The sequence below is a fragment of the Octopus sinensis genome, linkage group LG21 (genome assembly GCF_006345805.1).
Source record: "Octopus sinensis linkage group LG21, ASM634580v1, whole genome shotgun sequence".
NCBI lineage: Eukaryota > Metazoa > Mollusca > Cephalopoda > Octopoda > Octopodidae > Octopus > Octopus sinensis.
In genome coordinates, this window is record NC_043017.1 from 16048311 (window position 1) to 16071293 (window position 22983).

Below are 22983 nucleotides of genomic sequence, written 5' to 3' on the forward strand. Positions count from 1 at the left end.
AGCTTGTATTCCTCACCATAATATAATCAGGATAACAGCAATCCTCCATGAAAATGGAGCAACCTCACAATGGTTTTGATGAGATGATGTCCTTTTCTACTGAGGTAGTGCAACCAATTGCTGGATTCTGCAATATTTTTGCTTGTTTTCTAATTTTATTATCAGCAACAATTAGTCTCTCGTGGAATTGTGTTCATCTGGACCCCTGAACTGTGACACTTGATCTCCCTTCTGTTAAAGGACCACGAAACGGCAATATTTTGATACAGTCAGATTAAGACTAGGAAATTTGTTTTATCTGCAAGCAAATATGGTTCGTTTATAAACAGGTTACATAAAGAGAGCAAGACCAGGTGTGGGTGTGTGTGTATATATATATATATACATACACAATACATCTGTATACAAAGAGGACAAGACTGTGTGTGTGTGTATAGTGAATTTATTTCCTGAAAATCAACAGGAAAAGCTCACACAGAAAAAAAAAAGGTAATGATGTTTTAACGATATACAAATGATGGACGTATTAAAAGGCTAAAAATTTCAAAACAAAATTGATGGAAGGAGAGGGGGAAAAAAAAAAACCTTATTAAGACATTGTTGTTAGTGTATGCAGGCTATAATAATAATAATAATACAAATAAGTTTAGATTATGTTATATATACAGCTGCAACTCTATACATCTTTGTTGAATGTGGACTTTTTTCTTGTCACCAGTTTTTGTTGTTTCCTTCACAGGTCTCTGTAAAAGTTGAATCTCTCACGCAGACAAAGACAAAAAAACAACAACAAGCTCTCTGCCCCCCACCCCCCCACCATCTCCCTTCCTTGCACCACACTATTACATTATACTATGTCACCAACCAGAGTAGTAGCTTGTGGGGCAATGGTCAACAGGCTGAGCAGCTCATTCGCACACACACACACAATTCAAATGAAACTGGAAAGCTTCACAAAGCATTCCTCCAACTTCCACACGACCAGTCTTTCAGCTTCCATCAAGCTCAACTTTTGGTTAGCTGAGTCCTATCTTCTCCATCTTGCTTTTTCACTCACGTACCTACACAGAGATATATATATTATTAATGATTGTTTTTCAGTCAACTTATAATGAAACCAATTTCAAATTACCAAAGAATTACTCGGTAGTTTTTGTGGAGTACAGATTTACTATCCTTTTACAAGAAGAGTGTTGACGGTGACTTCAAAGTTTTCACCTGCTTAGCCTTCATCAAAAAGTCCAATGAAAGCTCAGCATGCCCAAAACTTAACAGCCACCATTAACATTATTCTTGTAAAAGAATATGATATATATATAAACACACACACACATATTTATATATATATTTGAATAAATTACTGGTGTGTTAAATGTGTTGTCTCAAACGCTATGCCAAACCATAGAACAAATCCGGAGTTCTTCAACCAACACCAATCTGAAGAGATCTTGGGTGCACACACAGCATCTTTACACACAGTTAGAAATGGTATTCAGCCAGTGATAGAAATCCCAGCATGGGATTGAAACCAATTTAGCTAATCCCATCTTTTGTGTCCAAGAAGACTTGTGTAAAAAGAAAATATTTTTTATACATCAGACGTTTTCACAGTGTTGGCCAAAAACCTATATGTATATTTTGTAGTACAGCATAGCATCTGTATAAACATACAAACACACACAATTGTTAACATATACTGCACGAATTCACTGTAATGCGGACACAAGAAATGAAATGGCGCCCCAAGTGTCTGGAGATACCCTGACCCTACCTGGGAGGTACCCTGCATTGCAGAGTACCTCTATTCACAAGGCAGGTCTACACCATCTCTTACATCCACAGTTACACTTAAATAAATACAACACCCAACAGTGGTCGGCCACAGCTTGGTAATGTGTGTGTGTGTGTGTGTGTTTGTATGCACACAAATATATATTAATCTCAATAAGTATGTGTGTGTGTAATGCAAACACTAATCTGATGATGTTTTTATGATGCTGTGAAGTGTTGCCCGTTGAAAATGTTCAACAGTTGTGTATGTGTATGTGTGTGTATATATATGCATGTATACACATCCTTGACCAGTTCTCACTGGGACTCATTTACAGCTGAGTGGACTGCTTCAAGATACAATACACCACCTCGCCTGAGAATTGAACCCAATGACCTGACCTAAAGATTGCAAACCTGACACCTGACACACACAACTGCACTTAACTGTCTCTTTTGCTACACACATAAGTAACCCTTTAAGGGAGAATTGGGTATTGATAGACATACGCTTATTCATGTGTGTGTGTGTGTCTAATATTTCTGCATGTTGTATGTATGTATATATACACATATATAAATATAGATATAAAGAATAACACAAATGGGGTTTATTCTTTTTATATCTACGCCGCACGTAGAACCAACCCTGAGCTGATCTTTGGTTTATATCAGATACATAAGTGTATATATATATATATATATATATACACACACATACATATAACATAAACAATAACCTGTGGTTGTTTTTACCTCACTGAACTCAGTGTTAAGGTACCCAGCCAGTCCCAACATCCTACGTGTTGCTGATCCCAGATTCTAATGAATTCTGTAACTAATCAACACACACACACATAATTACAAACAGAATCCCTTTTCCATCCACTCACTTTCACATGCTCTGTGACCCCTACTTGCCTATCAGGGCATCAAACATCTAAACAACCATAGACACACATATCATTACGCTTACCAACTGTGGCCCCTAGCAGGAGGGTCCCTAAAATAGGGACACTATTAACAGCTGGTGGGAATAGCAACCACACCACCACATAGAACTACAACCATACACACACACATAACTCTTATCATACACACATATACAAGCCACACAGAAGACTACTGCTGTGTAGAAAATGAACAGCTACAAGCAAGGGGGTACATGCCCTTAACTAAGGCAGCGTTAATAGCCAATAAGGGAACATAGGTTATCAATCACACATCAGCAGGGACACACTCACCTCCAGCCCTTAACTGCAATAGACAGCATCGATATGAGGAACACAGAGGAACACGTCTACATGGATACAAACACGCACACACACACACATGCAGTGGGCATTTCTTTTAACTGTGACAGCAATCTGCAGCCAGTAGGTGGAACATAGCTGGACAACTGACCCTCCACAGAACTAAACCCACCAGCAAGGACACCCCCCCGTCCTCACCCCCTCGCTCAGTCAAGCGTAATATTCACCGTTTTCTTTACTTTTGCTCTTAGAGTGTTTCTTTTTCTTGGCCTTTTTCTCTCGGCCCCTTTCAGATGACGAGTGTTCCTTTTTGTGGTGTGACCGACTCTTGCCATCATCGCCATCACCAGTGTTGTTGTTGTTGCTGTTGCTATGGTGACCATTGTCCTCCATAGTTGACCGAGATCGGGAATGAGACCGGGATTGCGTCGAGCGTTTGGCTCGCTTCTGTTCTTTGGTGTCACTCGGAGACTTGGAACGTTTCCTGTCTTTGCAGTGAGACTTTCTGGAATGTTTCTTCTTCTTGCTGTGAGATCTAGCGGCAAGGGCAGGGGAGGGGCTGCGGGAAGAAGCTCGTCGCTCCTTCGGCACAGAAGGTACCATGCCAGCACCTTTCAAGGGGCTTGAATTGCTACTGACCTTCTGAGAGTCTTTAGATTTTGAACTGTGATGACGGTGGTGATGGTGATGATGGCGATGATGATGATGATGAGACTGTTGCTGTTGTTGTTGTTGTTGCTGCTGCGGCTGCTGCTGTTGGTGGTGGTCTTTATGTCGACCATTGCGTTCCCTCTCCCTTTCGCGCCTCTGCCGCTCCCGCTCCCGGGCCAGCTCCACAGCAAAGTCGTCCATCGATGACAACTGTTGCTGTTGCGATGACGAGTATTTGTGGCTGGAACTGGAGGGTGACTTCCTGTGCGGGGACGACCGGCGGCTGTGCGGGGAACGGCTGCGTGGAGACTTGCCATGGGGTGAGTGCGACGTTCGATTCTTGTCACCGACTTTGCTCAAGGGACTCATCTGGTGAGAGGAAGAGGAAGAGGAGGGCAGCTTATCGCGGGGTCGGTCGTAACGCCTTCTCTCTGGTGACCTTGCACTGTAAGAGAGCAAAAAAGAATCAGTGAGTACAAAGGGAAATAAAACAGGGGTTTAAACAAGGAAGGAATTGTGGGAGGTAAACCAAAGACAAACACGACAATGGCAGGAGGTAAACCAGAATGGTCAAGGGTCAAAAAAGGGGTTTCCATTCCTGTAATTATTTTCAATTAACATATTTAATGTTATCCACATTAAATATGTTAACACCAACTGACCTATGAATCTATTTAATTAAATATGTCAACAGTAACTTAACTATAGTTTTTTTTTTTTATGTAGATGTTAACTGTGAGTTCTAAATACAGAACAGAGATGATGATGATGATGATGATGTGAGCAGTTCTGCGAAAGGAGGCAGCAGAAACATTGGATTTCTGATTCTCCTTACATCAAACATTCCTTATTCTCCTTTGAACTCAAGTTGTCTCTGTCAACCCACAAAACCAGTTGTGTCACTATTCCTATCTCACACGACTCTGCAAGGAGCAGAGGGCTCGCTTCCCGTTTCTCCCTGGATGGTGCACCAGTCTGTCACAGGCACAACTCATTTTTGCCAGCTGCAACGTGAAATGCAGCAATGTGAAATGAAGAACTTTGCTCAAGAACACAATTATTACCTGGTTCAAGAATTGAAACCACAACCTTACAATCGTGAATTGAACACCCTGACCACTAAGCCAGGTACCTCCACTGTATTTCAGCAAACTGATACACAACACCACTACTGCACCCTCCCCACCCAGTTTGTACTAAAGCGAAGTAAAGGGAATCAATCAGTCGGTGGGTTGAGGGCAATGACTATCAACTGAGAAGAACTGGCAATGTACACCTGAAAGAAAACCTCTTCTGACCCAGACCTGGACCTACAGACACAGAACATGGTCCCTGCATTTATGACTACAAAGAAGGGATACAATTACTAAAGAGCTGACCACAAGGTGGACACAATGGTCATAAACTTGATCCCAAGGTGGACATAATGGGAATAAATCTAACCCTGAAATGGACACAGGAGTGACAGATTGACCACAAAGTGAGCAGCGTTCTTTGTGCAACATGTGGTCAAGCATTGTCTTGCAAGAGAACTGACCTGTCTCTATTGACCAATCTCGATTGTTTAATTGCAGGTTCGCTCATCATTTCATCCAATCGGTTGATGTATAACATCCGCTGGAATTGACTTCCCAGGTCTCATGAAGCTGTAATGGATGACACCAGTGCTGGACCCCCAAACAGACCCCATTTGCTCTGTTTGGTGAATATTCTTTTTTTGGATTGTGTTTCGGCACTTCGTCTCTATCCAACCTCCGTGCAGAATACTTGCTGTTGTTGAAAAAGAATCCATTTTTCATCTCACGTAACAATACAATGCAAAAATGGTTCGCTTTTAAGCCACGACCTCAAAGAACAGCAGGTTTCAAGACGATGTGTCATTTGACGCTCGTTCAGTTCATGTGGTACCCACTTGTCCAGCTTCTTTACCATGACAATTTGTTTCAGTTGGTCCAGTACAGTTGGAATCAAAACATGAAACCTTGTTGCTAACGTAGTTCGAGATGTCTCTGCATCCACTACAGTTTCCACCTCATCATTATCCACTTTGGTCTCGGGTCTACCATGGGGTTGATTTTCAGGAGTAAAGTCACCAGACCGGAACTCCTCAAACCATCGACGTACAGTGTGCTTATGTGCCACATCTTCACTAAACACGTCATTTATGTTTCGAGCTGTCTGCGATGCATTGGTTCCACGATGGAACTCGCATTCATAAACAACAAGAATTTTTGATCTCTCCATGGGTTCACAAAAATTGATTTATAAGAGAAAACTCTCAATATAATCAGACACCATGAATTGCATTTCGAAAAGTGAGGATGTCATGTCTTCAATGTTGTAAAACAAAGAATTGTCAGAATAAAACATTAGAGTTGACGACTGACAAACTTGGTGAATAAGAAAATCAGACATTTCATCCTTAATGACCTGATGTGTGTGTGTGTGTGTGTGTGTGGGGTAACTACTGTTGTTGCCCAGTCATAGATCATGTAGACCCAGCATCAAAGGCTCTCCAGCTGAGACCATCTTTATTATCAGGAATAGTGCATCTAGGACTACATTATTCAATGTCTTTGTTTCCCTAATTTAACCCTTTTCTTACCATTTCCCTGTTGAAATACACCGTCTTTGATCCAATTAATTTTGAGAATAATGAAGAATTTAGTAAAACAAGGGCACTCAGATGGCGCAAACCTCCACCAGGGCAACACCAACGTCCTCTCAACGATCAGCCAGAGATGATTTTTAAAATGAGAAGATCTGAAATAAACTTGACTGCTCTCACAAACGAGAATACTAAAAATGAACGTGACCATGCTCAAAAATTAATTTTAAAAAAACCCAGAAAAATAATCCAGAAACCTTGTCTGGTACCAGATCAATCCCAATGGTAGTCATGGAATGTGAAGGTGGCTGTAGAAAATTTAGAAACAGTAATAGATAGTTTATCCTTATCTAATACAAGCCAAACTTAACAAATTCACCATTGAAAATAGTTTCAAAGGCAGAGGTAATAATAGTAAGTTCCACTCAGGAATTTTTAAATGAATAGCATGAGACCTTTTGGTTTTCTCTTCTCTTAAGTTCCGGTCTCCCTTTAGTATTCCTGTTGTTTTAGATTGATGTATAGATGTATGTATATATGCAAGTATACTGTAAAGTGTTAATATGTATGTATAATATATATATTATAAAAATATGTCAGTGTTATTTAATTTCTGAATGGTTTTGCTGCTGTTTGTTGATGTAGTTTGATTTCTTTATCCACCAGTTTCTACTAAGATAGAGACATGAGTAAAATTACTGATAGAGAAACGAAAAGAAAAGTTTGGAAACAGCCTAAAGGGAGGTAATTGAGAAAGACTTGAAAGTCAACATAAAAACGTAATCATGTAAAGTAAATATAACAAATAATAATCCAGAACCCTTGTCTGGTACTGGTTTGATCCCTAAATCTAATCAGTTTGTGCCTGTCACGGCCAAAAGTTTCATCCGAATCCATCCAGCAGTTCTTGAGACATCTTGTCCATGGACAAACAAATGCAACTGAAAACAATATCTCTGCCTTAGACGAAGGCGGAGGTAATAATTTTGTCATTAACCTGGAGTTTGGAACATAAATTAATATGAAATTCTGATGGGAGATTTTAACTGCAATCACTTTAACCCTTTCGTTACGAAACCGCCCGAAAAAAATTTTGGTTAATGTGACCAAACCGCCCAAAGCCACCCGAATTTACCTATTCATATTTAAATGAGAATATCAGAGCAAATCTCTTTAGTACATTCGTAAAAATACGTATAATACTTCGTAAAGAGTTCAACTACAGTTTTGTATAAAAATCGAAGTGTAATTTTAATTCTGTGAATTTTGGGAGATTTTTTTCCGAAATTTGTTCCTATTGTGTTTTCAAAATTTGTAATTCTGACAAAAAATGGATACGAATTTCATTATATCAAGCAGCGAGTCAGAATTCGAAGGATTTTCTACTGAAGACCTTCATAAATCTAACTCTATGACTGAAAAAAAAAAAAGCATGTGGTATTTGATAATGAATCTGATGTTTCATTTTCCGAAAGTGAAAACAGTGAATCCGAGAGCTCCGACAGTGATAAAGAAAATGAATTGGCACCTGAATGGAGTGAAAATTTAAAAACGGTTTCTTTCGGAGATTTTTCTGAAGAAACTGGACCAAGCCACAGACTTTCCCAGAAGAGTAAAGCCTTAGACTATTTCTTTTTACTTTTTCGAATGAGCCTATTTGAAATCATTACGGCGGAAACGAACCATTACGCTAAATGTAAACAAAACGAAAGAAAGGATAGTTAGTGGTTTCCCATAACCTTAAATGAAATTAAGACTATTTTGCCATAAATATTATTATTATGGGTATCAGAAAGTTACCCAGAATAACAAATTCTATCGTAAAATTTTGTTGTATACCCAATTGAATATTAGCTAATAACCCATTTTCTATAGCGATGTTTGAACAAAATTTTAATAATTTTATATTTTGTTGAATTTACCTGTATCTACCTGCAATTAGAGTCACTTTGTGACAAAAATTATAGTATAGAATTGGTTGAGAACATTTCATTAAATTATCTTCCAAAAATCAAATTAATATATTGATAAATAAAAAAGTTATAGTTGTTTAATGAAACCAGACTAAATTTATGATTACGTTAGAAATTAATTGAAACACATAAGGGGTGTATTTTGGTCAGAAATATAGTAACGAAAGGGTTAAACCCATTCCTGTTAAAATAAAACTGCTTCTGTTCTCATTTTAAAAATAATGAAGAATTTTAGTGGAATAATTTCGTTCTCTTTAATCTGGGGATTGGAACATAAATTAACTGGAAATTTTAATGAAGATGAAACAGGAAGTATGTATCATAGAAATGGAAAAAGGACGTTACATGATGATGATGATGATGAAGTAGGGGTGGTCTTGGTTGGATTGGAAAAAGGTTACAATGGTAGGGGTTTGTTACTTGAGAGAATATTTGGCTGCTATTTCTATTAAGTCCACCACCATTATCATGTAGCAGAGCTGCCCCCACCCCCGCCATTCACCTACCTCTTACTATTACTCTCCACAGGTTGTTCCACATTGTGCCAGTCTTCATCCACCTCGGCAACCACCTCCTCTGCAGTTGACAAACCAGGGGCCTTGCTGGTGGTGTCGTTCATTTGGTTCATTGAGAAAGCCCTGGCCTTCATTTTCTCATCGAGATCCTTCTGTGTGGGTACAGGAATGCGAGGGAACAGGGTTGAATACCATTCCAATTTGGTCAACCAATGACGCAGCATCTCACCGATCGTCATACTGTGACCTCCACCGGCCTTCACATCAATTTCCTGTTGGAAAAAAGAAAACAATTTTGAAAGCCCACACAAAAATGAAATAATTTTAAGAGGAGCTTGAGGACTTGTTGGGGGCATAAGACTTAAGCTTCAATAAAGTAATAAGTCTCCATGCATGTGTGTGTGTGTGTGTGTGTGTGTGTGTTAGAAAGAATATCCAGTTATAGAAACAATGCACAAATGAAACAGGGTGATCCACCAACCCTAACCAGGAGGAGAGTGGAGAGTCTTGAATAAGAACCAAGTGTACATGACAATGTGTACAAACCATATCTGCAGGGGAAGTGGATGTAAACACATTAGAAATAAATAATTATCACTGTGTATATTGTATTTAGGAGGCACATGGCCTAGTGGTTAGAACAGCGGACTCGCAGTTGAGGGATCACGGGTTCAAATCTCAGACCGGGCGATGTGTGTGTTTATGAGCGAAACACCTAAGTTCCACTCGGCTCTGGCAGAAGGTAATGGCGAACTTCTGCTGACTCTTTCACCACTCTTGCAGCTCACCTGCGACAGACAGGTGTCCTGTCCAGGTGGGGAACCTATACGCCAAGGAAGCCGGCTCGACAAGGAACAAACAACAACAACATGTTGTATTTAACTAGTTTTTGTATTTGGATTAGTTTAGTTGTGGGATGGTGGAGAACGGGGAGGCACAAGGTATGAATGTGTCCTCTCATCTGGAACCCCTCAGCTGTTGTTGGAATGTCTTCTTAACTGGTCAGAGCAGATTTACATCAAAAAGTAATGACAAACTAGACTGCCATCGTCCATAGATGAAGGGATGCCACATGACCAAAACTTCCCCTCCCCCACCACTGCATTTCAAGAGACCACCATTTATAACACCTCCGTTCCTGTCATGCAGTTACCATTGTCCAGCAAAGGAGAGGACTCCCTATCCATTAAAAAAAAACAAACAAAAAAACCATAGAGCGTCTCAAAATTGTAGTCATTAACCAATGGCCTTCAGTGGGGTCCTCAACAGTCTCATGGCCCCTTAACCCCTTAGTGTTCACATTATTCTGCCAAAATTAATCCTTTTTTATCCACATTGTTTTGAACTAACCATGCATTATCTTGTAGCTATGAGATTTTGATGAGGTAGCTGTTAATTTTTTAAACGATATTGTAGGGTTGGTGTGAGAGACCAGATCTGGCCAGTTTGAACATAAAACAGGCAGAATACTTTTGGCCGGATATGGCCGGTTTAGATGCTAAAGGGTTAAGGCAGCCCACTGTACTACCTCAGAGAGGAACACCACTTTGACCCTGTGGCACACTGCGTGACACCACATATAAGCAAATGTGGCAGCTGCCTAAGAATCATAGCATCCCATCCTACAACATAAGTTGAGTGAATTCACCACCAAAGTAGCAATGGCCAGAGGCTGATGTTAATTGGGACGTGGGTTTACGACACCCCTACCCCTGCTTAGAGGAGGTATTTTACTAGTTTGTGTCAATAACAAAAAACAAAACAAACAAACAAAAAAAGAGAACCTAGAAAGTGTGTTTGGGTTACATACCTCTTCATCGTCCAGATATGGCTCAAACCAATCCCATAATTCCTGAGGTGGCTGAGTAAACCTGGAGAATAAAAAAACAAAACCTCTTAAAGCAAAGAATTCAGAAGAGAGAAGGAGAGGGGTTAGTGAACGAGTGACACACATGATGGGCTTCCACATAGTTTCCACCTAGCAAATCCCCTCTTGACTTCTGAACCACACATCCATGCGCGAGTGGCTGCTTCAAAACTCTATTATATATATATATGTGTGTGAGTGTGTGTGTTTAGTGATCACATGGGTTTGGGTTCAGTCCCACTGCATGGCACCCTGGGCAAATGCTTTCTACTGTAGCCTTGTCAGTGGATTTGGTAGACGGAAACTGAATGAAGCCCATTGCATGTATCTTTGTGTCCGAGTTTGTCCCTTCGCTACTGCTTGACAACTGGTGTTGGTGTGTTTACATCCCTATAACTTAATGGTTTGGCAAAAGAGATCAACAGGCTTAAAAAAACCCAGAAAAAGTACTGAGGCTGATTTGGATGACTAAGAATCCCTCTTAGTGGTGCCCCAGCATGACCAGAGTCTGAAACAAGCAAAAGATGAAATCTGTCTGTGCGTCACGAAAATGTTTGAAGTCTATTTCTGTAACAAGTATTGTGTCAATCACTTCACATGCCCAGTCTGGTTGGCCGTAGACGAGAACCACAGCTACAAAACTGAAGTGGCCCAGTCCACTGTTAACCAATAATTATAGAAGCTAACATGGGAGCCTCTACAGAGTGACACATTTGCTAGAAATAGCAGCAAGTGACCTAGCTGTAAATATGGATCATGAGGTGAGGTACAATCGTAAGCAGTGGCAATACTGTAAAGTAGGGAGATGTTTAAGTTAGCTTACAGGGCAGGGTTCAATTCCTGCAGACATTTGAGACAATCTTTACGGACATAACCGGTGGGGGTCACAGTTGCTGACTCAACATACAAAACCCTCAACGGAATCAACTGAATTGCTAAAAACAACAGCCAAATCACACCATATCTTATATAGGAAGGACACATTGTATAAGGTTGTTTAATAATAATTTGGCAGACAAATCAATAAGACATTCCAACCATGATCACATGCCTTATTTCTAGATGCACAATGTATCTAGGATGACACTGTCCTTCATCGTTTTTAGAAATCATAGGGTGTGACTCAAGGGAGATTAGCTGGTATTTCAAGCAGGCCAAAGTAACCACACAGAGGCTCCATTATTGGATAATGCAATTCTAGACATACACTGCCACAGGGTGGTCAAGGTAGGCTGGAACTGCTTTGACAACAAGGTTTGTGATAGCAAAGAGCAAAAGAGTAAGCCCCCCTCCCCACACAGCTCAAAAAAAAGAAAAAGAATGTGGTACTGACCTGATGTACATGAACCCTAGGGCTCTGATGTAAGGGGAGTCTTGGTGACTGATTAAACCATTCACTTGTTTTTTGGTCAATCTCAAAGTAAACAGTTTATAGAGGAGACAAAACGCACTGGAAACAATACCACCAGCTCCGACGCCTCGCACCTGAAACAGACAAGCATCATCATCATGACCACCACCTCTTACAAGTCACAACAGAAACAGGTAAACATCACCTCCAACACCTTGCACCTGAAAGACATCATTACCACTATATTGTTCTAAAGCAATGTTTCTCAATTACATTTTATCTACAGACCCCCTTTCATTGTTACTTTACTTGGATGGACCCCCACCCATCGTCATTGGACCCCAAAGTCAGTTTTGCCCTAGTTTCAATGACTCGATACCCTTCTCAACACCATCCACCCTACAGCATGTACTGAGTGCTTTTTACCCCAAGGCAATGACACAAGTGAGGTCACCAAGTAACTCACAAAGTCCCCTTGACCACTGTGTGCAGTTGAGAGAGAGGGAGAGGGAGAGATTGCTTTATGCCAGGGGTTGAGAGGCTAATCTGTTTTTTTCCAATGCTAGTACAGGTTAAACAAACATATCAGCTGGGTTGCCCTTCCTGTCACTAACCCTCACTTGTTCTTTTGACTAAGAGATCTCTTATTCCAGGTCTTCAAAGGTGCAAAACCAGCAAATGACACTGCTTGTAGCTCAGGGATATTTTAGAGAATCCCTGTGCCCATTCTCTATGGCAATGCAGTTCTTCAGGGGTGCCCAACCCATTACTCTTTCAACCATGTCTCCTGCTGCTTAATCTCGTTCCCTTTTTCATTTTTCTTTGGAGGTGGTCATGGGTGTTTTTCTTTCTTGATAACAGGATTTTTTTATACTTTTACTATTTTTTTTTCTTTTTCTTCCTGTAAAAATGTAAAAAAAATGTCTTTGCAAAGTGTAAAAAAAAAAAAAAAAAAAAAAAATCATCGTGGTGTGTGGCCGTGAAACCCTCAAATGATGGAAACATTTAAGGAAAAACCATCACTGACATCAAACAGCAAGAGTGAAAAGAAAGCCTAAAAAAAGCGGGTTTCGAATGGATGCAAACAAAGGAAGAAGGGATAGAGAGAAGAATACTCGCCCCACCACACATTCCAGTCTGTCCAGCAGTCTTCCGACTTCCTTTCTCCCATGGTTCCAAATGCGACACCTGGAGGCAAAGAAGCAAAACAACATGTTACTGCAAAGAGAAGGGGAGACAAATCGTTGAGATAAACTGAAAAAGTGAGAGAGAGAAAGGCAGATAGATGATAGCGAGAAAAAGTTAGATAGATCGATAAGTAGGAGGAGGAGGAGGAGGATTAAATGTGAAAAAAAACACCAGATGAAAATACCTGGAGTCACGTACTTTGTAATAGATCTCATCTATCACTTCATGGTAAGTTTTCAGTTCATAGAGATTGACCTTGAAGTAAGGGGATGATTGTATGTTGGTCAGGATTAAAGTATTAAGGTTCATCGTCTTCTCATTGCCCCATATTGACAGAGGGTTGTTAGGGGCCATTCTCCCAACACTCACCTCTTTTGATCACCTCCAACCTGGGAAAAGTTACCAAAAAAAAAAAAAAAAAAAAAAAAAAGAAAAGAAAAAAAAAGAGAAAAAGAGAACGATATTAAAAAATAAACAAAACTGGAATTCTGGGCTGAAAAACAAGAGAAAAATCTCGAAGCAGCTGGTCAGTTATTGACCAGCACTGTGGACACTGGACACATTGTGATCATCTACTTTACAATAGAAATCCATAACAAAATCTGCTAAGAAGCCCTTGTTTTAAAGCTGTGGTCCCCAACCTGTTCTTTTTGCCTTTCAACCCCTTTCATTCCTCCTTAAGCCATTTGAGGTTTAAAACAATCCTTTTAGTTTTAGGATTAAATATTATTAGGAATTGTATCGAAATTTTTTTTAATATTTTGTGTATTGTCGAAATGTAACAATTTATTGCAGGTAAATTTAGAGGGACGTCGAAGGGCCATGTGGACCCAGGTTGGGAAGCACTGCTTTAAAGTCTTGCCCTAGTTTAGTCCTGATCTAATAGACTCAATGGCAAAAAGATGTTCCAACCATGGCCATGCTGTGCATTTTAATCAAGTGGTCAATTAGTGGAGTCGTTAGATAGAATGCCTCATGATACTGGTGCCAATTCTGTGTTCTGGGATCAAATCCAGGTGATGTCGATTTTGCCTTTCATTGTTTCAAGTTCAAAAAGTACCAATCAAGGAAGAAGGAAAGGTGAAAGTGTTAGAAGTATGGGAGCAGGATGGCATGATGCCTTGTGGTATTCATTGATAGCAACACCTCAAATGACACGGGTCCCCAGCTGTATTGGTCTTTCACTCACCAACCTTCCTCGACATAATCTTGTTCTGGCTGGTCCCAAACACTTATGTGAGGGTACATGGTCAGAATTGACCAACAGAGACATTGTTTAGCCCTAGGTTAGTCCTGACCTAACAGATCTGTGATCAAAGAGACTCCTGATATGACTATCCTGACTTGTATTCAGACAGTGTTCCAAGGACCTTATTATCTTGTCTTCTGACTCTTTAACCCCAGGCCAACTCTGTCTCAGTAAACTTATGCTCATATGCATTCCAGCCATGACCATCCTGTTTTTTTTATTAAGAAATAGGATACCTAGAACTGTAGTGTCAATGTATCTTAGTTTTTTTTTCAAGATGGTATGGTGTAACTTGAGGGAGATTTGGCTGTTATTTCTAGCAAGTCACATTAGTTCAGGTTTGGAAGAATCTCTGTAAGGTTGCATTGTAACTTCTCTCTCAGTTTTACGTCATTTTGGGTGTGGATTGAACAATAGTAATTACTCCTCTTCAGATACCATGTTGGTTGGCACCAACACCATGACCCCCCACCCGACACTCCTTCTCTAGCATCTAGGTAATAATACTCCATCCTGCTTGCATCTTCTCTGCCACAGAAAGTTTCAAATCCAATACAACATCATCATCATCATCGTTTAACGTCCGTTTTCCATGCTAGCATGGGTTGGACGGTTCGACTGGGGATCTGGGAAGCCAGAGGGCTGCACCAGACTCCAGTCTTATCTGGCAATGTTTCTACAGCTGGATGCCCTTCCTAACGCCAACCACTCCGTGAGTGTAGTGGGTGCTTTTTACGTGCCACCTGCACTGGTGCCAGGCGAGGCTGGCATCGGCCACGGTCGGATTGGTGCATTTTACGTGCCACCTGCACGGACAACGATTATAATTGCTACATGATAGACTTTACAGAATTCTTGCATATTTTTACTGCTCCACTTACAGACCATCTCTTTCAAAAGTGTGTTAGATGGCCTCTTCCACTGCTTGCAAACCCTGGCTTCGTCAGATTGCCACTTAAACATTTACAAGCACAACTAAGTATACTGATGATTATTGGTAGCAGATTAGAAACTGAATCACTGGATAGCTGAGCAGACACCACGGTGAGACCACTGGTGTCTTGCATGATTGGTTGCCAAGCCATTGCATGATCCAACACTTTAGAACCTTCTCATTGAACCCTATATAAAGGTGGTTTGGGGCAGTTGCTTGACATCTCCATTCTCAAGGTAGGCAGAACACACACATTTTGTCCCCGTGAATATAGTGTGATTGTTTTCCAGTTGTGAAGGGCCAGCCACAGATTGCTTTAACCATTCAGATTACTGTCAAATGTAAGGCCTGTTTATTCAAATTGTGTTCAATTAATCACACATTATCTTGTAGCTTTGAAATTTGGATGATAATATATTGTTACAATGACAGTGGCACATAAAGGCACCATTCAAGTGTGGTTGATGCCAGTGCCGGCCGACTGGTTCGTGCTGGTGGCACATAAAAAGCACCATTCGAGTGTGGTCGATACCAGTTGCTGCTTGACTAGTCCCGTGCTGGTGGCAGCATGCCAGCATCGAAAGCAGATGTTAAACAATGATGATGATGTTGTAGGTGTGAGAGGCTGGATCTGGCCAGTTTGAACCTAAAACAAGTTTGCTGGGTATCAAGAATTTTAGTTTCTCTAAGAAGAGAAAATAACTGATGTTTGAGATGGCCCTTTTGGTACGAACCTCCTGGAGACTGCCCGGTCTCCACTGATACAAACGTCCTGTTTCAAAGAGATCTCCACCAAATGTCCATGTTAATTTATGAGCCAGGCCTCACCCTTTAGCCCCCACATTCCCCTGTCAACTGCAAGGCTTATTTATTCAAATGGCTTTCAACTAATCCCACATTATCTTGTGGCTTTGAGATATTGTTACAATGACATTGTAAGGTGTCAGAGGCTGGGTATCTTGCCTGGATGCGGCTGGTTTAGATGCTGAAGAGTTAGTAATAACAATTATTTTACTAAATTCTTTGTTTTCGATTGAAATAAAGGCAGTATGTTTCAACAGGATTACGAAAGGGTTATAAACCCTTGATGATGGTGGTGTAAGGTGTTGAAGGTAATGGCTAGTGGAGATGAGAAAGGAACAACTGGGTTATTTAGTAGGGGTAGCAAGTAGATGAGGAGAGATGTATGGGTATAGGGAAAGAGAGAGGGGAAGGAAGGGTAAAGAGATACCTTGAGAAATTGTGGGGGTCATCAGTCTATCAGAGGCACATGCTCCGATCTGGTCTCTCTCAGTGAGGTTAAACTGAAATGTACAGAATCAGAATTTAGTGTTGTCTTTCAGCAATAGTTTCAAAGGTAAATCACAGGTGTGGTTAACAGGTGGGGCAGCAAGACACATTATATTCCCTGGAAACAAAATGGTATCATGTGTGTGTGTGTGTGCCTGCCTTACAGTAGTGGGAAAGAGGTGGTGGTGGGGAAAAGGTAAACAGAGGAAAGTAAGAGATGAGATGCTGATAAGAGTGGGTCTCCCTCATCACACATTACCATCTTTAAAAAAAAAAAGGGAAGGATGGTCACTGTTGGAATGGCTTAGAACAGTTTGTGCTAACAAGGCTGTTCTGGTGCCAAAAAACAAGACTAAACTTGGTTATGAATTCCCAAATGCTAACAAGCTTCACCAACAAACAGAATCCTCGACCATCTTCTGTACTTTGCCCAGTCCTCTTCCACATCAGGTGATGATACACACCTCTTGGCTTACATCACCATCATTTAATGCCCGTTTCCCATGCTGGCAAGACCAGGGGCCATGCCAGGCTCCATTTTTCACCTTTAGCATGGTTTCTACAGATGGATGTCCTTCCAAATGCCAACCATTTTACAGAGTGTTCTGGATGTTCTATAAATGGCACCAGGCACCAATGCTTTTTATGTGACACCAGCACCGTAAAATGTCTCCACCAAAACTCCACGTTAATTCATGTTCTGAACACCAGATTAATAACGACAAAATTATTTTAATAAACTTTTCAGTGTTTCCAAATTGAAATAAAAGCAGTTGATTTCAAAAGGGTCAATGACAATTTATAAATGGAAACATCAACAAGAGGGGGGGATACTTAAGTGACTACTTAGGCATAGGTGTGGCTGCATAGTAAGAAGTTAGCCTTCCAACCACACGGTCTCCGGTTCAGTCCCACTGCATGGCACTTTGGGAAAGTGTCTTCTCTACAACCCCAGATCAAAGCCTTGTGAGTGGATTCGGTAGAGGGAAACTGAAAGAAGCTCATTGTGTGTGTGTGTGTGTGTATTACTGTCTCCTTGTCTTGATTTTGTGTGAGTCCATAAACGAACATCACTGTCATACAAGTAAAATCCTTCATTTCTAGTCTTTCATGAAAACATGTCCAGCCATGGGGAAATATTACCTTATTTTGGAAACAGGTGAATGTTGGTGACAGGAAGGGTATCCAGCTGTACAAACTCTGCTGTAAATATACTCTGTCCGACCCATGCAAGCATGGAAAAGTGGACATTAAATGAGGATAAAAGGCAGTGTACTTCAACAGAAATACAATAAAATAAGAATCAATGGTATTTGTAAATATATAGGAGTGGCTGTGAGGTAAGAAACTGGCTTCCCAATCACATGGTTCTGGGTTCAGTCCCACTGTGTGACACTTAAGGCAAGTGTCTTCTACTATAGCCTTGGGCCAACCAAAGCCTTGTCACCTTTGGTAGATGGAAACTGAAAGAAGCCTGTTGTGTGTGTGTGTGTGTGTGTATATATATATATATATATATATATATATATACACACACATGTATGTATTTGTGTGTCAGTGTTTGATACCCCCACCATATCTTGACAACTGATGTTGGTGTATTTACGTCCCTGTAACTTAGCAGTTCAGCAAAAGAGACCAATAGAATAAGTACTAGGCTTACAAAGAATAAGTCCGGGGGTTGATTTGTTCGACTAAAGATAGTGCTCCAGCATGGCCGCAGTCAAATGACTGAAACAAGTAAAAGAATATATCAACAGAAATGTGTTTGTGACAGAGAGAGAATTATTAAGTTACCACTTGTTTCAAAGCAGATGATTGCATTGGGCAGTAAACTGCAGCCATTGTCCAGTTTAACATCACCACTCACCCACTTTCAGTGTCTTTACTGGTGTCCACTCAAATATGGGCCCCACAACATCCTCTATCTAGAAAGAGAATACAAATCTCCCTCTCAAATCACACCACACAGCCTTTGGAAACCAAAGATACATTAGACAATGTAGTGCTAGCCATCTTTAGAGAGATATGGGTGGGAGGGTCATGGTCAGAAAGCCTTTAATCATAGGTCTACCTTACCAAGACAACAACAACAGTCTCTTGTGACTGTCCACCAGTCAGTTTTATAGATTTTAAGACTTATGAACACGTCTGGCAGTCACAGCTGGTCAGATCATAACAGAAGAGTTATCAATCTATAACCTATCACTGGCACTAAACTGTCCGTGTGTCACTACAACAGCCCATCTATCAGTAATTAAATCCCATTTGTAGAACCAGTTGCTTGTTGTTTAACACCGAGTCAGTGTTGATCCTCCAGCTGTGACCATCCTGTCTTTTACTCAGATATAATGTTTCCAAGACCACATCATCAAACATATCCTTTCTTTATTTTTTTCGAGACAGTGCTATAATTTGAGGGGAAGTTTGGCTGCTATTTATAGCAAGTTGACCAACCATATACAGTCTCCTCAATCACTGGGTGATGAGTGTTCAATTCCAGAGTAAGGCAGTAAATTGGTGAAGTTAACTGAGCAATACGCATGTTTTATTGTATTTGCTTAAGATCTCTGCATCCTGAGTTCAAACTCCACTCGGGCCATCCCTTTGTGGGGTCAATAAATGTAACACAAGACTTGTCGTAACTGGAACTGACCAAGAACGGCATAGTCACATTGTGGACTGCGTTCTCTACAATGACCAACCTTTTCATCATATCTCTCTCCACTCAACAACAAATACAGAAATCATTCATTTACATTTGGACTAATTGGAAATCTAATTAGTGAACCGATTCACTAAAAAAACAAGAAAGGCACGGTTGTGTGGTAAGAAGTTTGCTTCCCAACCACGTGGTTCTGGGTTCAGTCCCATTGTCCGCCAGCATGGTCGCAGTCAAATGACTGAAACAAGTAAAAAAGAGAAAAGGTAAAAACCCAATTAAATTAATGAAATACAAATGAAATAACCAAAATTATTGTTTTCACATCCATTTTTCCATGGGTCAGAGTTTTTTCCTACAACCAGACACCCTTCTTTCACCTGTTTTCTAAGCAAGGTAATGCCTCCCCCAGGGACAGACATTCTTTGTAGGAGTTTGGAAATAAATGGCGTTCATTTACAACAGTGGTTTGTAAGTATCTTTTTTGCCTGTGGACCCCTTTTTGCTCTTATTTCCTCTAATGGAGCCTCATAACCTTTCAATGTTTGAAAAAAAACCCCCAAAAAACAGCATTTTTGTAATTAAATATTGCTAGAAATTGTATAAGAAGAATATTAAATCTTGTGCATTGCAGAATTATAACCAGTTTATTGTACAGAAACTTCAACAAAATCTTTGCGGGACCCCAAGAGCCATATGGACGGATTGAGGACCACTGTTTTACAACAATCAGGAGACACAAAAAACACACACGGGCATAAATGATGGGCTTCTTTTAGTTTCCATCTGGTAAATCCATTCACAAGGGTTTGGATGACCTAGGGCTATAGCAGAAGACACTTGCCCAAGGTGGGACTGAAGCTGTATGGGTGGGAAAGGAAAGATCTCCCCCTGCAGCTAGGCCAGCACTCGTACTGTCTACAAAAACAACAGCAAAAGGACAAGGAATAGTGTGGACAGCCGAGGTAGACGATACAAGATCAGAGCAGCTGCAATGTCTTTGACGGACGGCTGGATGAGGGCTGACCTGGAGTCAAACAACAACCACTACAAACCCTGAAACTCACCAAACATCAGATATGGGCTGAGGGTGTGGTCCAGGGATTAAGAAGCTTGTTTCAGTCTTGAGATCTCTAGTTCAATCCTACTGCATCTTGAAGAAGCAACTTTTACTATAGCCACAATTCATCTCAAGTTCTGTGAGTGAAACTGGTCAGCACTGTGATCAAAGATGTTCCAGTCAAGCCATGACCAGTTTGGGTGCAATATATATATATATATATACATACAGGGTGTGATGAATAAACTGTCGTCTAAATTATGCAAAAATGAAAAATAACATCAACATCTCATTTTAACGGATACCTTTACCAAAATTACATAAAAAGATCTTGAAATATCTCAAGAGTAAATTTATTCAATAAATTCGCCATTGGCTTTATCATGGACTCCAGACGACATCAGAATCTCCTGCAATTCTTCTGGACAGTCTCCTTGTTTTAGTTGGTCAGTGGTGCCATAATCCTTGCCTTCACTTCATCTTTGGTGTTACAAGGAGTTTTGTTGGTCACTCACTCAACTGCACCCCACACATAATAATTAAGGGGGTTGCAGTTTGGGGAGTTAGGTGGCCAGATGTTAGGGGTGATGTGGTCACAGAAATTTTCTGACCGCCATGACTGGGTTCTCCTGCTTGTGTGGCATGGTGTAGAGTGCTGTTGCCAGACATAGGGTCTTCCAGCAGCCAATCCCTTGACCCAGGGCAGCACTACCTCCTCCAGGCACTTGATGTAGGCCTCCATATGGAGTCTGAGGCATGTGGGAAGATGATTGGAGGCATAACGTCACAATCACTAGTGATCATTCTGAGCACATTGATACTGACTGGATGTTTGATTTTTGACACCCAAACACTCTGAAATGTTCATAATGGAGCTTCAGGCATGGATGCCAAGAAGTACAGCATGTCGTTTACAAATTTCTGGCAGAGTGAATTGTGCCATGGTGCTGTTTTTTCACAGACAGTGCTCAACTGACCCCACTATACTGTGTAATCAACAAAATCAAAAACAGACTATGCGCATGTGTGTGTGTATATATATATATACAAAAGGATCATTATCATCATCATTTAACATCCGTTGTCCATGCTGGCATAGGCTGGACAGTTTGACTGGGTTTGCAAGCTGGAAGGCTGCGCCAGGCTCCAGTCTGATTTAGCATGGTTTTTCTACAGCTGGATGACCTTCCTAATGCCAACCACTCCGAGTGTGTAATGAGAACTTTTACATGCCACTGGCACTGGTGTCATTTGCGTGACACCCATTACTATGATTTTGCTCGGCTTGATGGGTCTTCTCCAGCACTAGATAATTTGTTTCTTCTGTTGGCCTGAATGATTGCAGGAGAGTACATAGCATGCTGTGCAAGCTTTCTGATTATTGTACAATCTGAGCATGAAACTTAGAGCAGATCACATTTAAATCCTGTTTTATATATGTGTGTATATTGAAATGGATGTTGTTATTATATGTAAGATGACAAGCTAGCAGAATCATGGGGCCCTGGTCAAAATACTTAGTGGCATTTCGTCCTTTTAGGGTTGATAAACTAAGTCCCATTCAGGTACTGGGGTTGAAGTAATTGACTTCCCCCATCTCTTCAGAAACTAGGGACCCTGTGCCAAAATTTGAAACTATCATTATTACTACTACAACAAATAAACCATATACATACATATGTACATGAGCAAACCGACCCCCACCTCCAATGTATGGTGCTGAGTTGTCAAACATTTAAACCAAATTTTCTCAAAACAACTTGTCCGACCGTCCCATAGCCACCCCCCACCCCCAGAAACACTGATTTAACCTAAATTTGAGACATCAGCAAAAGAAGAAATAAAGATAGACTTTCTTTCTGTTCCAAAGAATAACGATTTCCCATGGCTTTATTGATTGCATTCTCACCTGGAATTAATTTTTGCAATTTTTTCAAGACTTATACACGCCCTGATATCGTTGGTATCTACATATCAAATTTGAGCACAATAGGATGGAGGATGCCCGAGATCTGAGAAGACACACAGACAGAACGGATTTTATATAATATATATATATATATATATATACACATAGAGTTAATCCAAACATGAAAGCACAAAAAAAACACAACAATGCGAGGACGTGGAACAAATATAGTATTATTGGACGCTCAGGAAAGAAGGAGGGTTTAACGTTTCGAGCAGAGCTCTTCGTCGGAAACACAGGAGAAGGGAAGACAGAGGAAAAAAAAAAAATCGACAATGGTACACATGCGGTCACATATACACACACACACATATATATATATATATATATATATATATATATTGAAATAGATATTATAATCACATCTAAACTACAACAGCCTCAACAAAATATACAATAGAGAGAGAAACTTCTTCCCCCACAAACTGAGGTAATTGTTCTCATTAGTAAAGCATCAATAAAGATGAACATCATTTACTATTTATGTTACATTTGCTGAAATGAGTTCTACATGTGACGAAGAATGTGGCTACTCAACCTGATAGAAATAGCCAACTCTCTCACCCTTGTAACACATCATCATCATCATCGTTTAGCGTCCGTTTCAACTGGGGTCTGTGAAGCCAGAAGGCTTCATCAGGCC

The 22983-nt window shown here is 40.5% G+C and overlaps 1 protein-coding gene across 4 annotated transcripts in view; it reads right to left on the bottom strand.

Annotated features, from left to right (window-relative positions):
* Positions 1-708: 708 nt before the first annotated feature.
* LOC115222859 (pre-mRNA-splicing factor 38B) overlaps positions 709-22983 on the bottom strand; it is a 31760-nt gene continuing 9485 nt past the window's right edge. For 2 of the 4 annotated variants that reach the window (XM_029793211.2, XM_036511982.1), the window contains 6 exons: positions 13375-13565; positions 13108-13176; positions 11971-12122; positions 10581-10641; positions 8762-9042; positions 709-4119 (listed from right to left, as the gene is read on the bottom strand). In XM_029793211.2, the coding sequence (XP_029649071.1) occupies positions 3234-4119; positions 8762-9042; positions 10581-10641; positions 11971-12122; positions 13108-13176; positions 13375-13530 (1605 nt within the window). In that variant the 5' untranslated portion in view covers positions 13531-13565 and the 3' untranslated portion in view covers positions 709-3233. Of the gene's footprint in view, positions 4120-8761; positions 9043-10580; positions 10642-11970; positions 12123-13107; positions 13177-13360; positions 13566-16590; positions 16664-22983 lie in introns of those variants that run through there. The other 2 variants (XM_029793212.2, XM_036511983.1) reach the window with 2 other exon arrangements.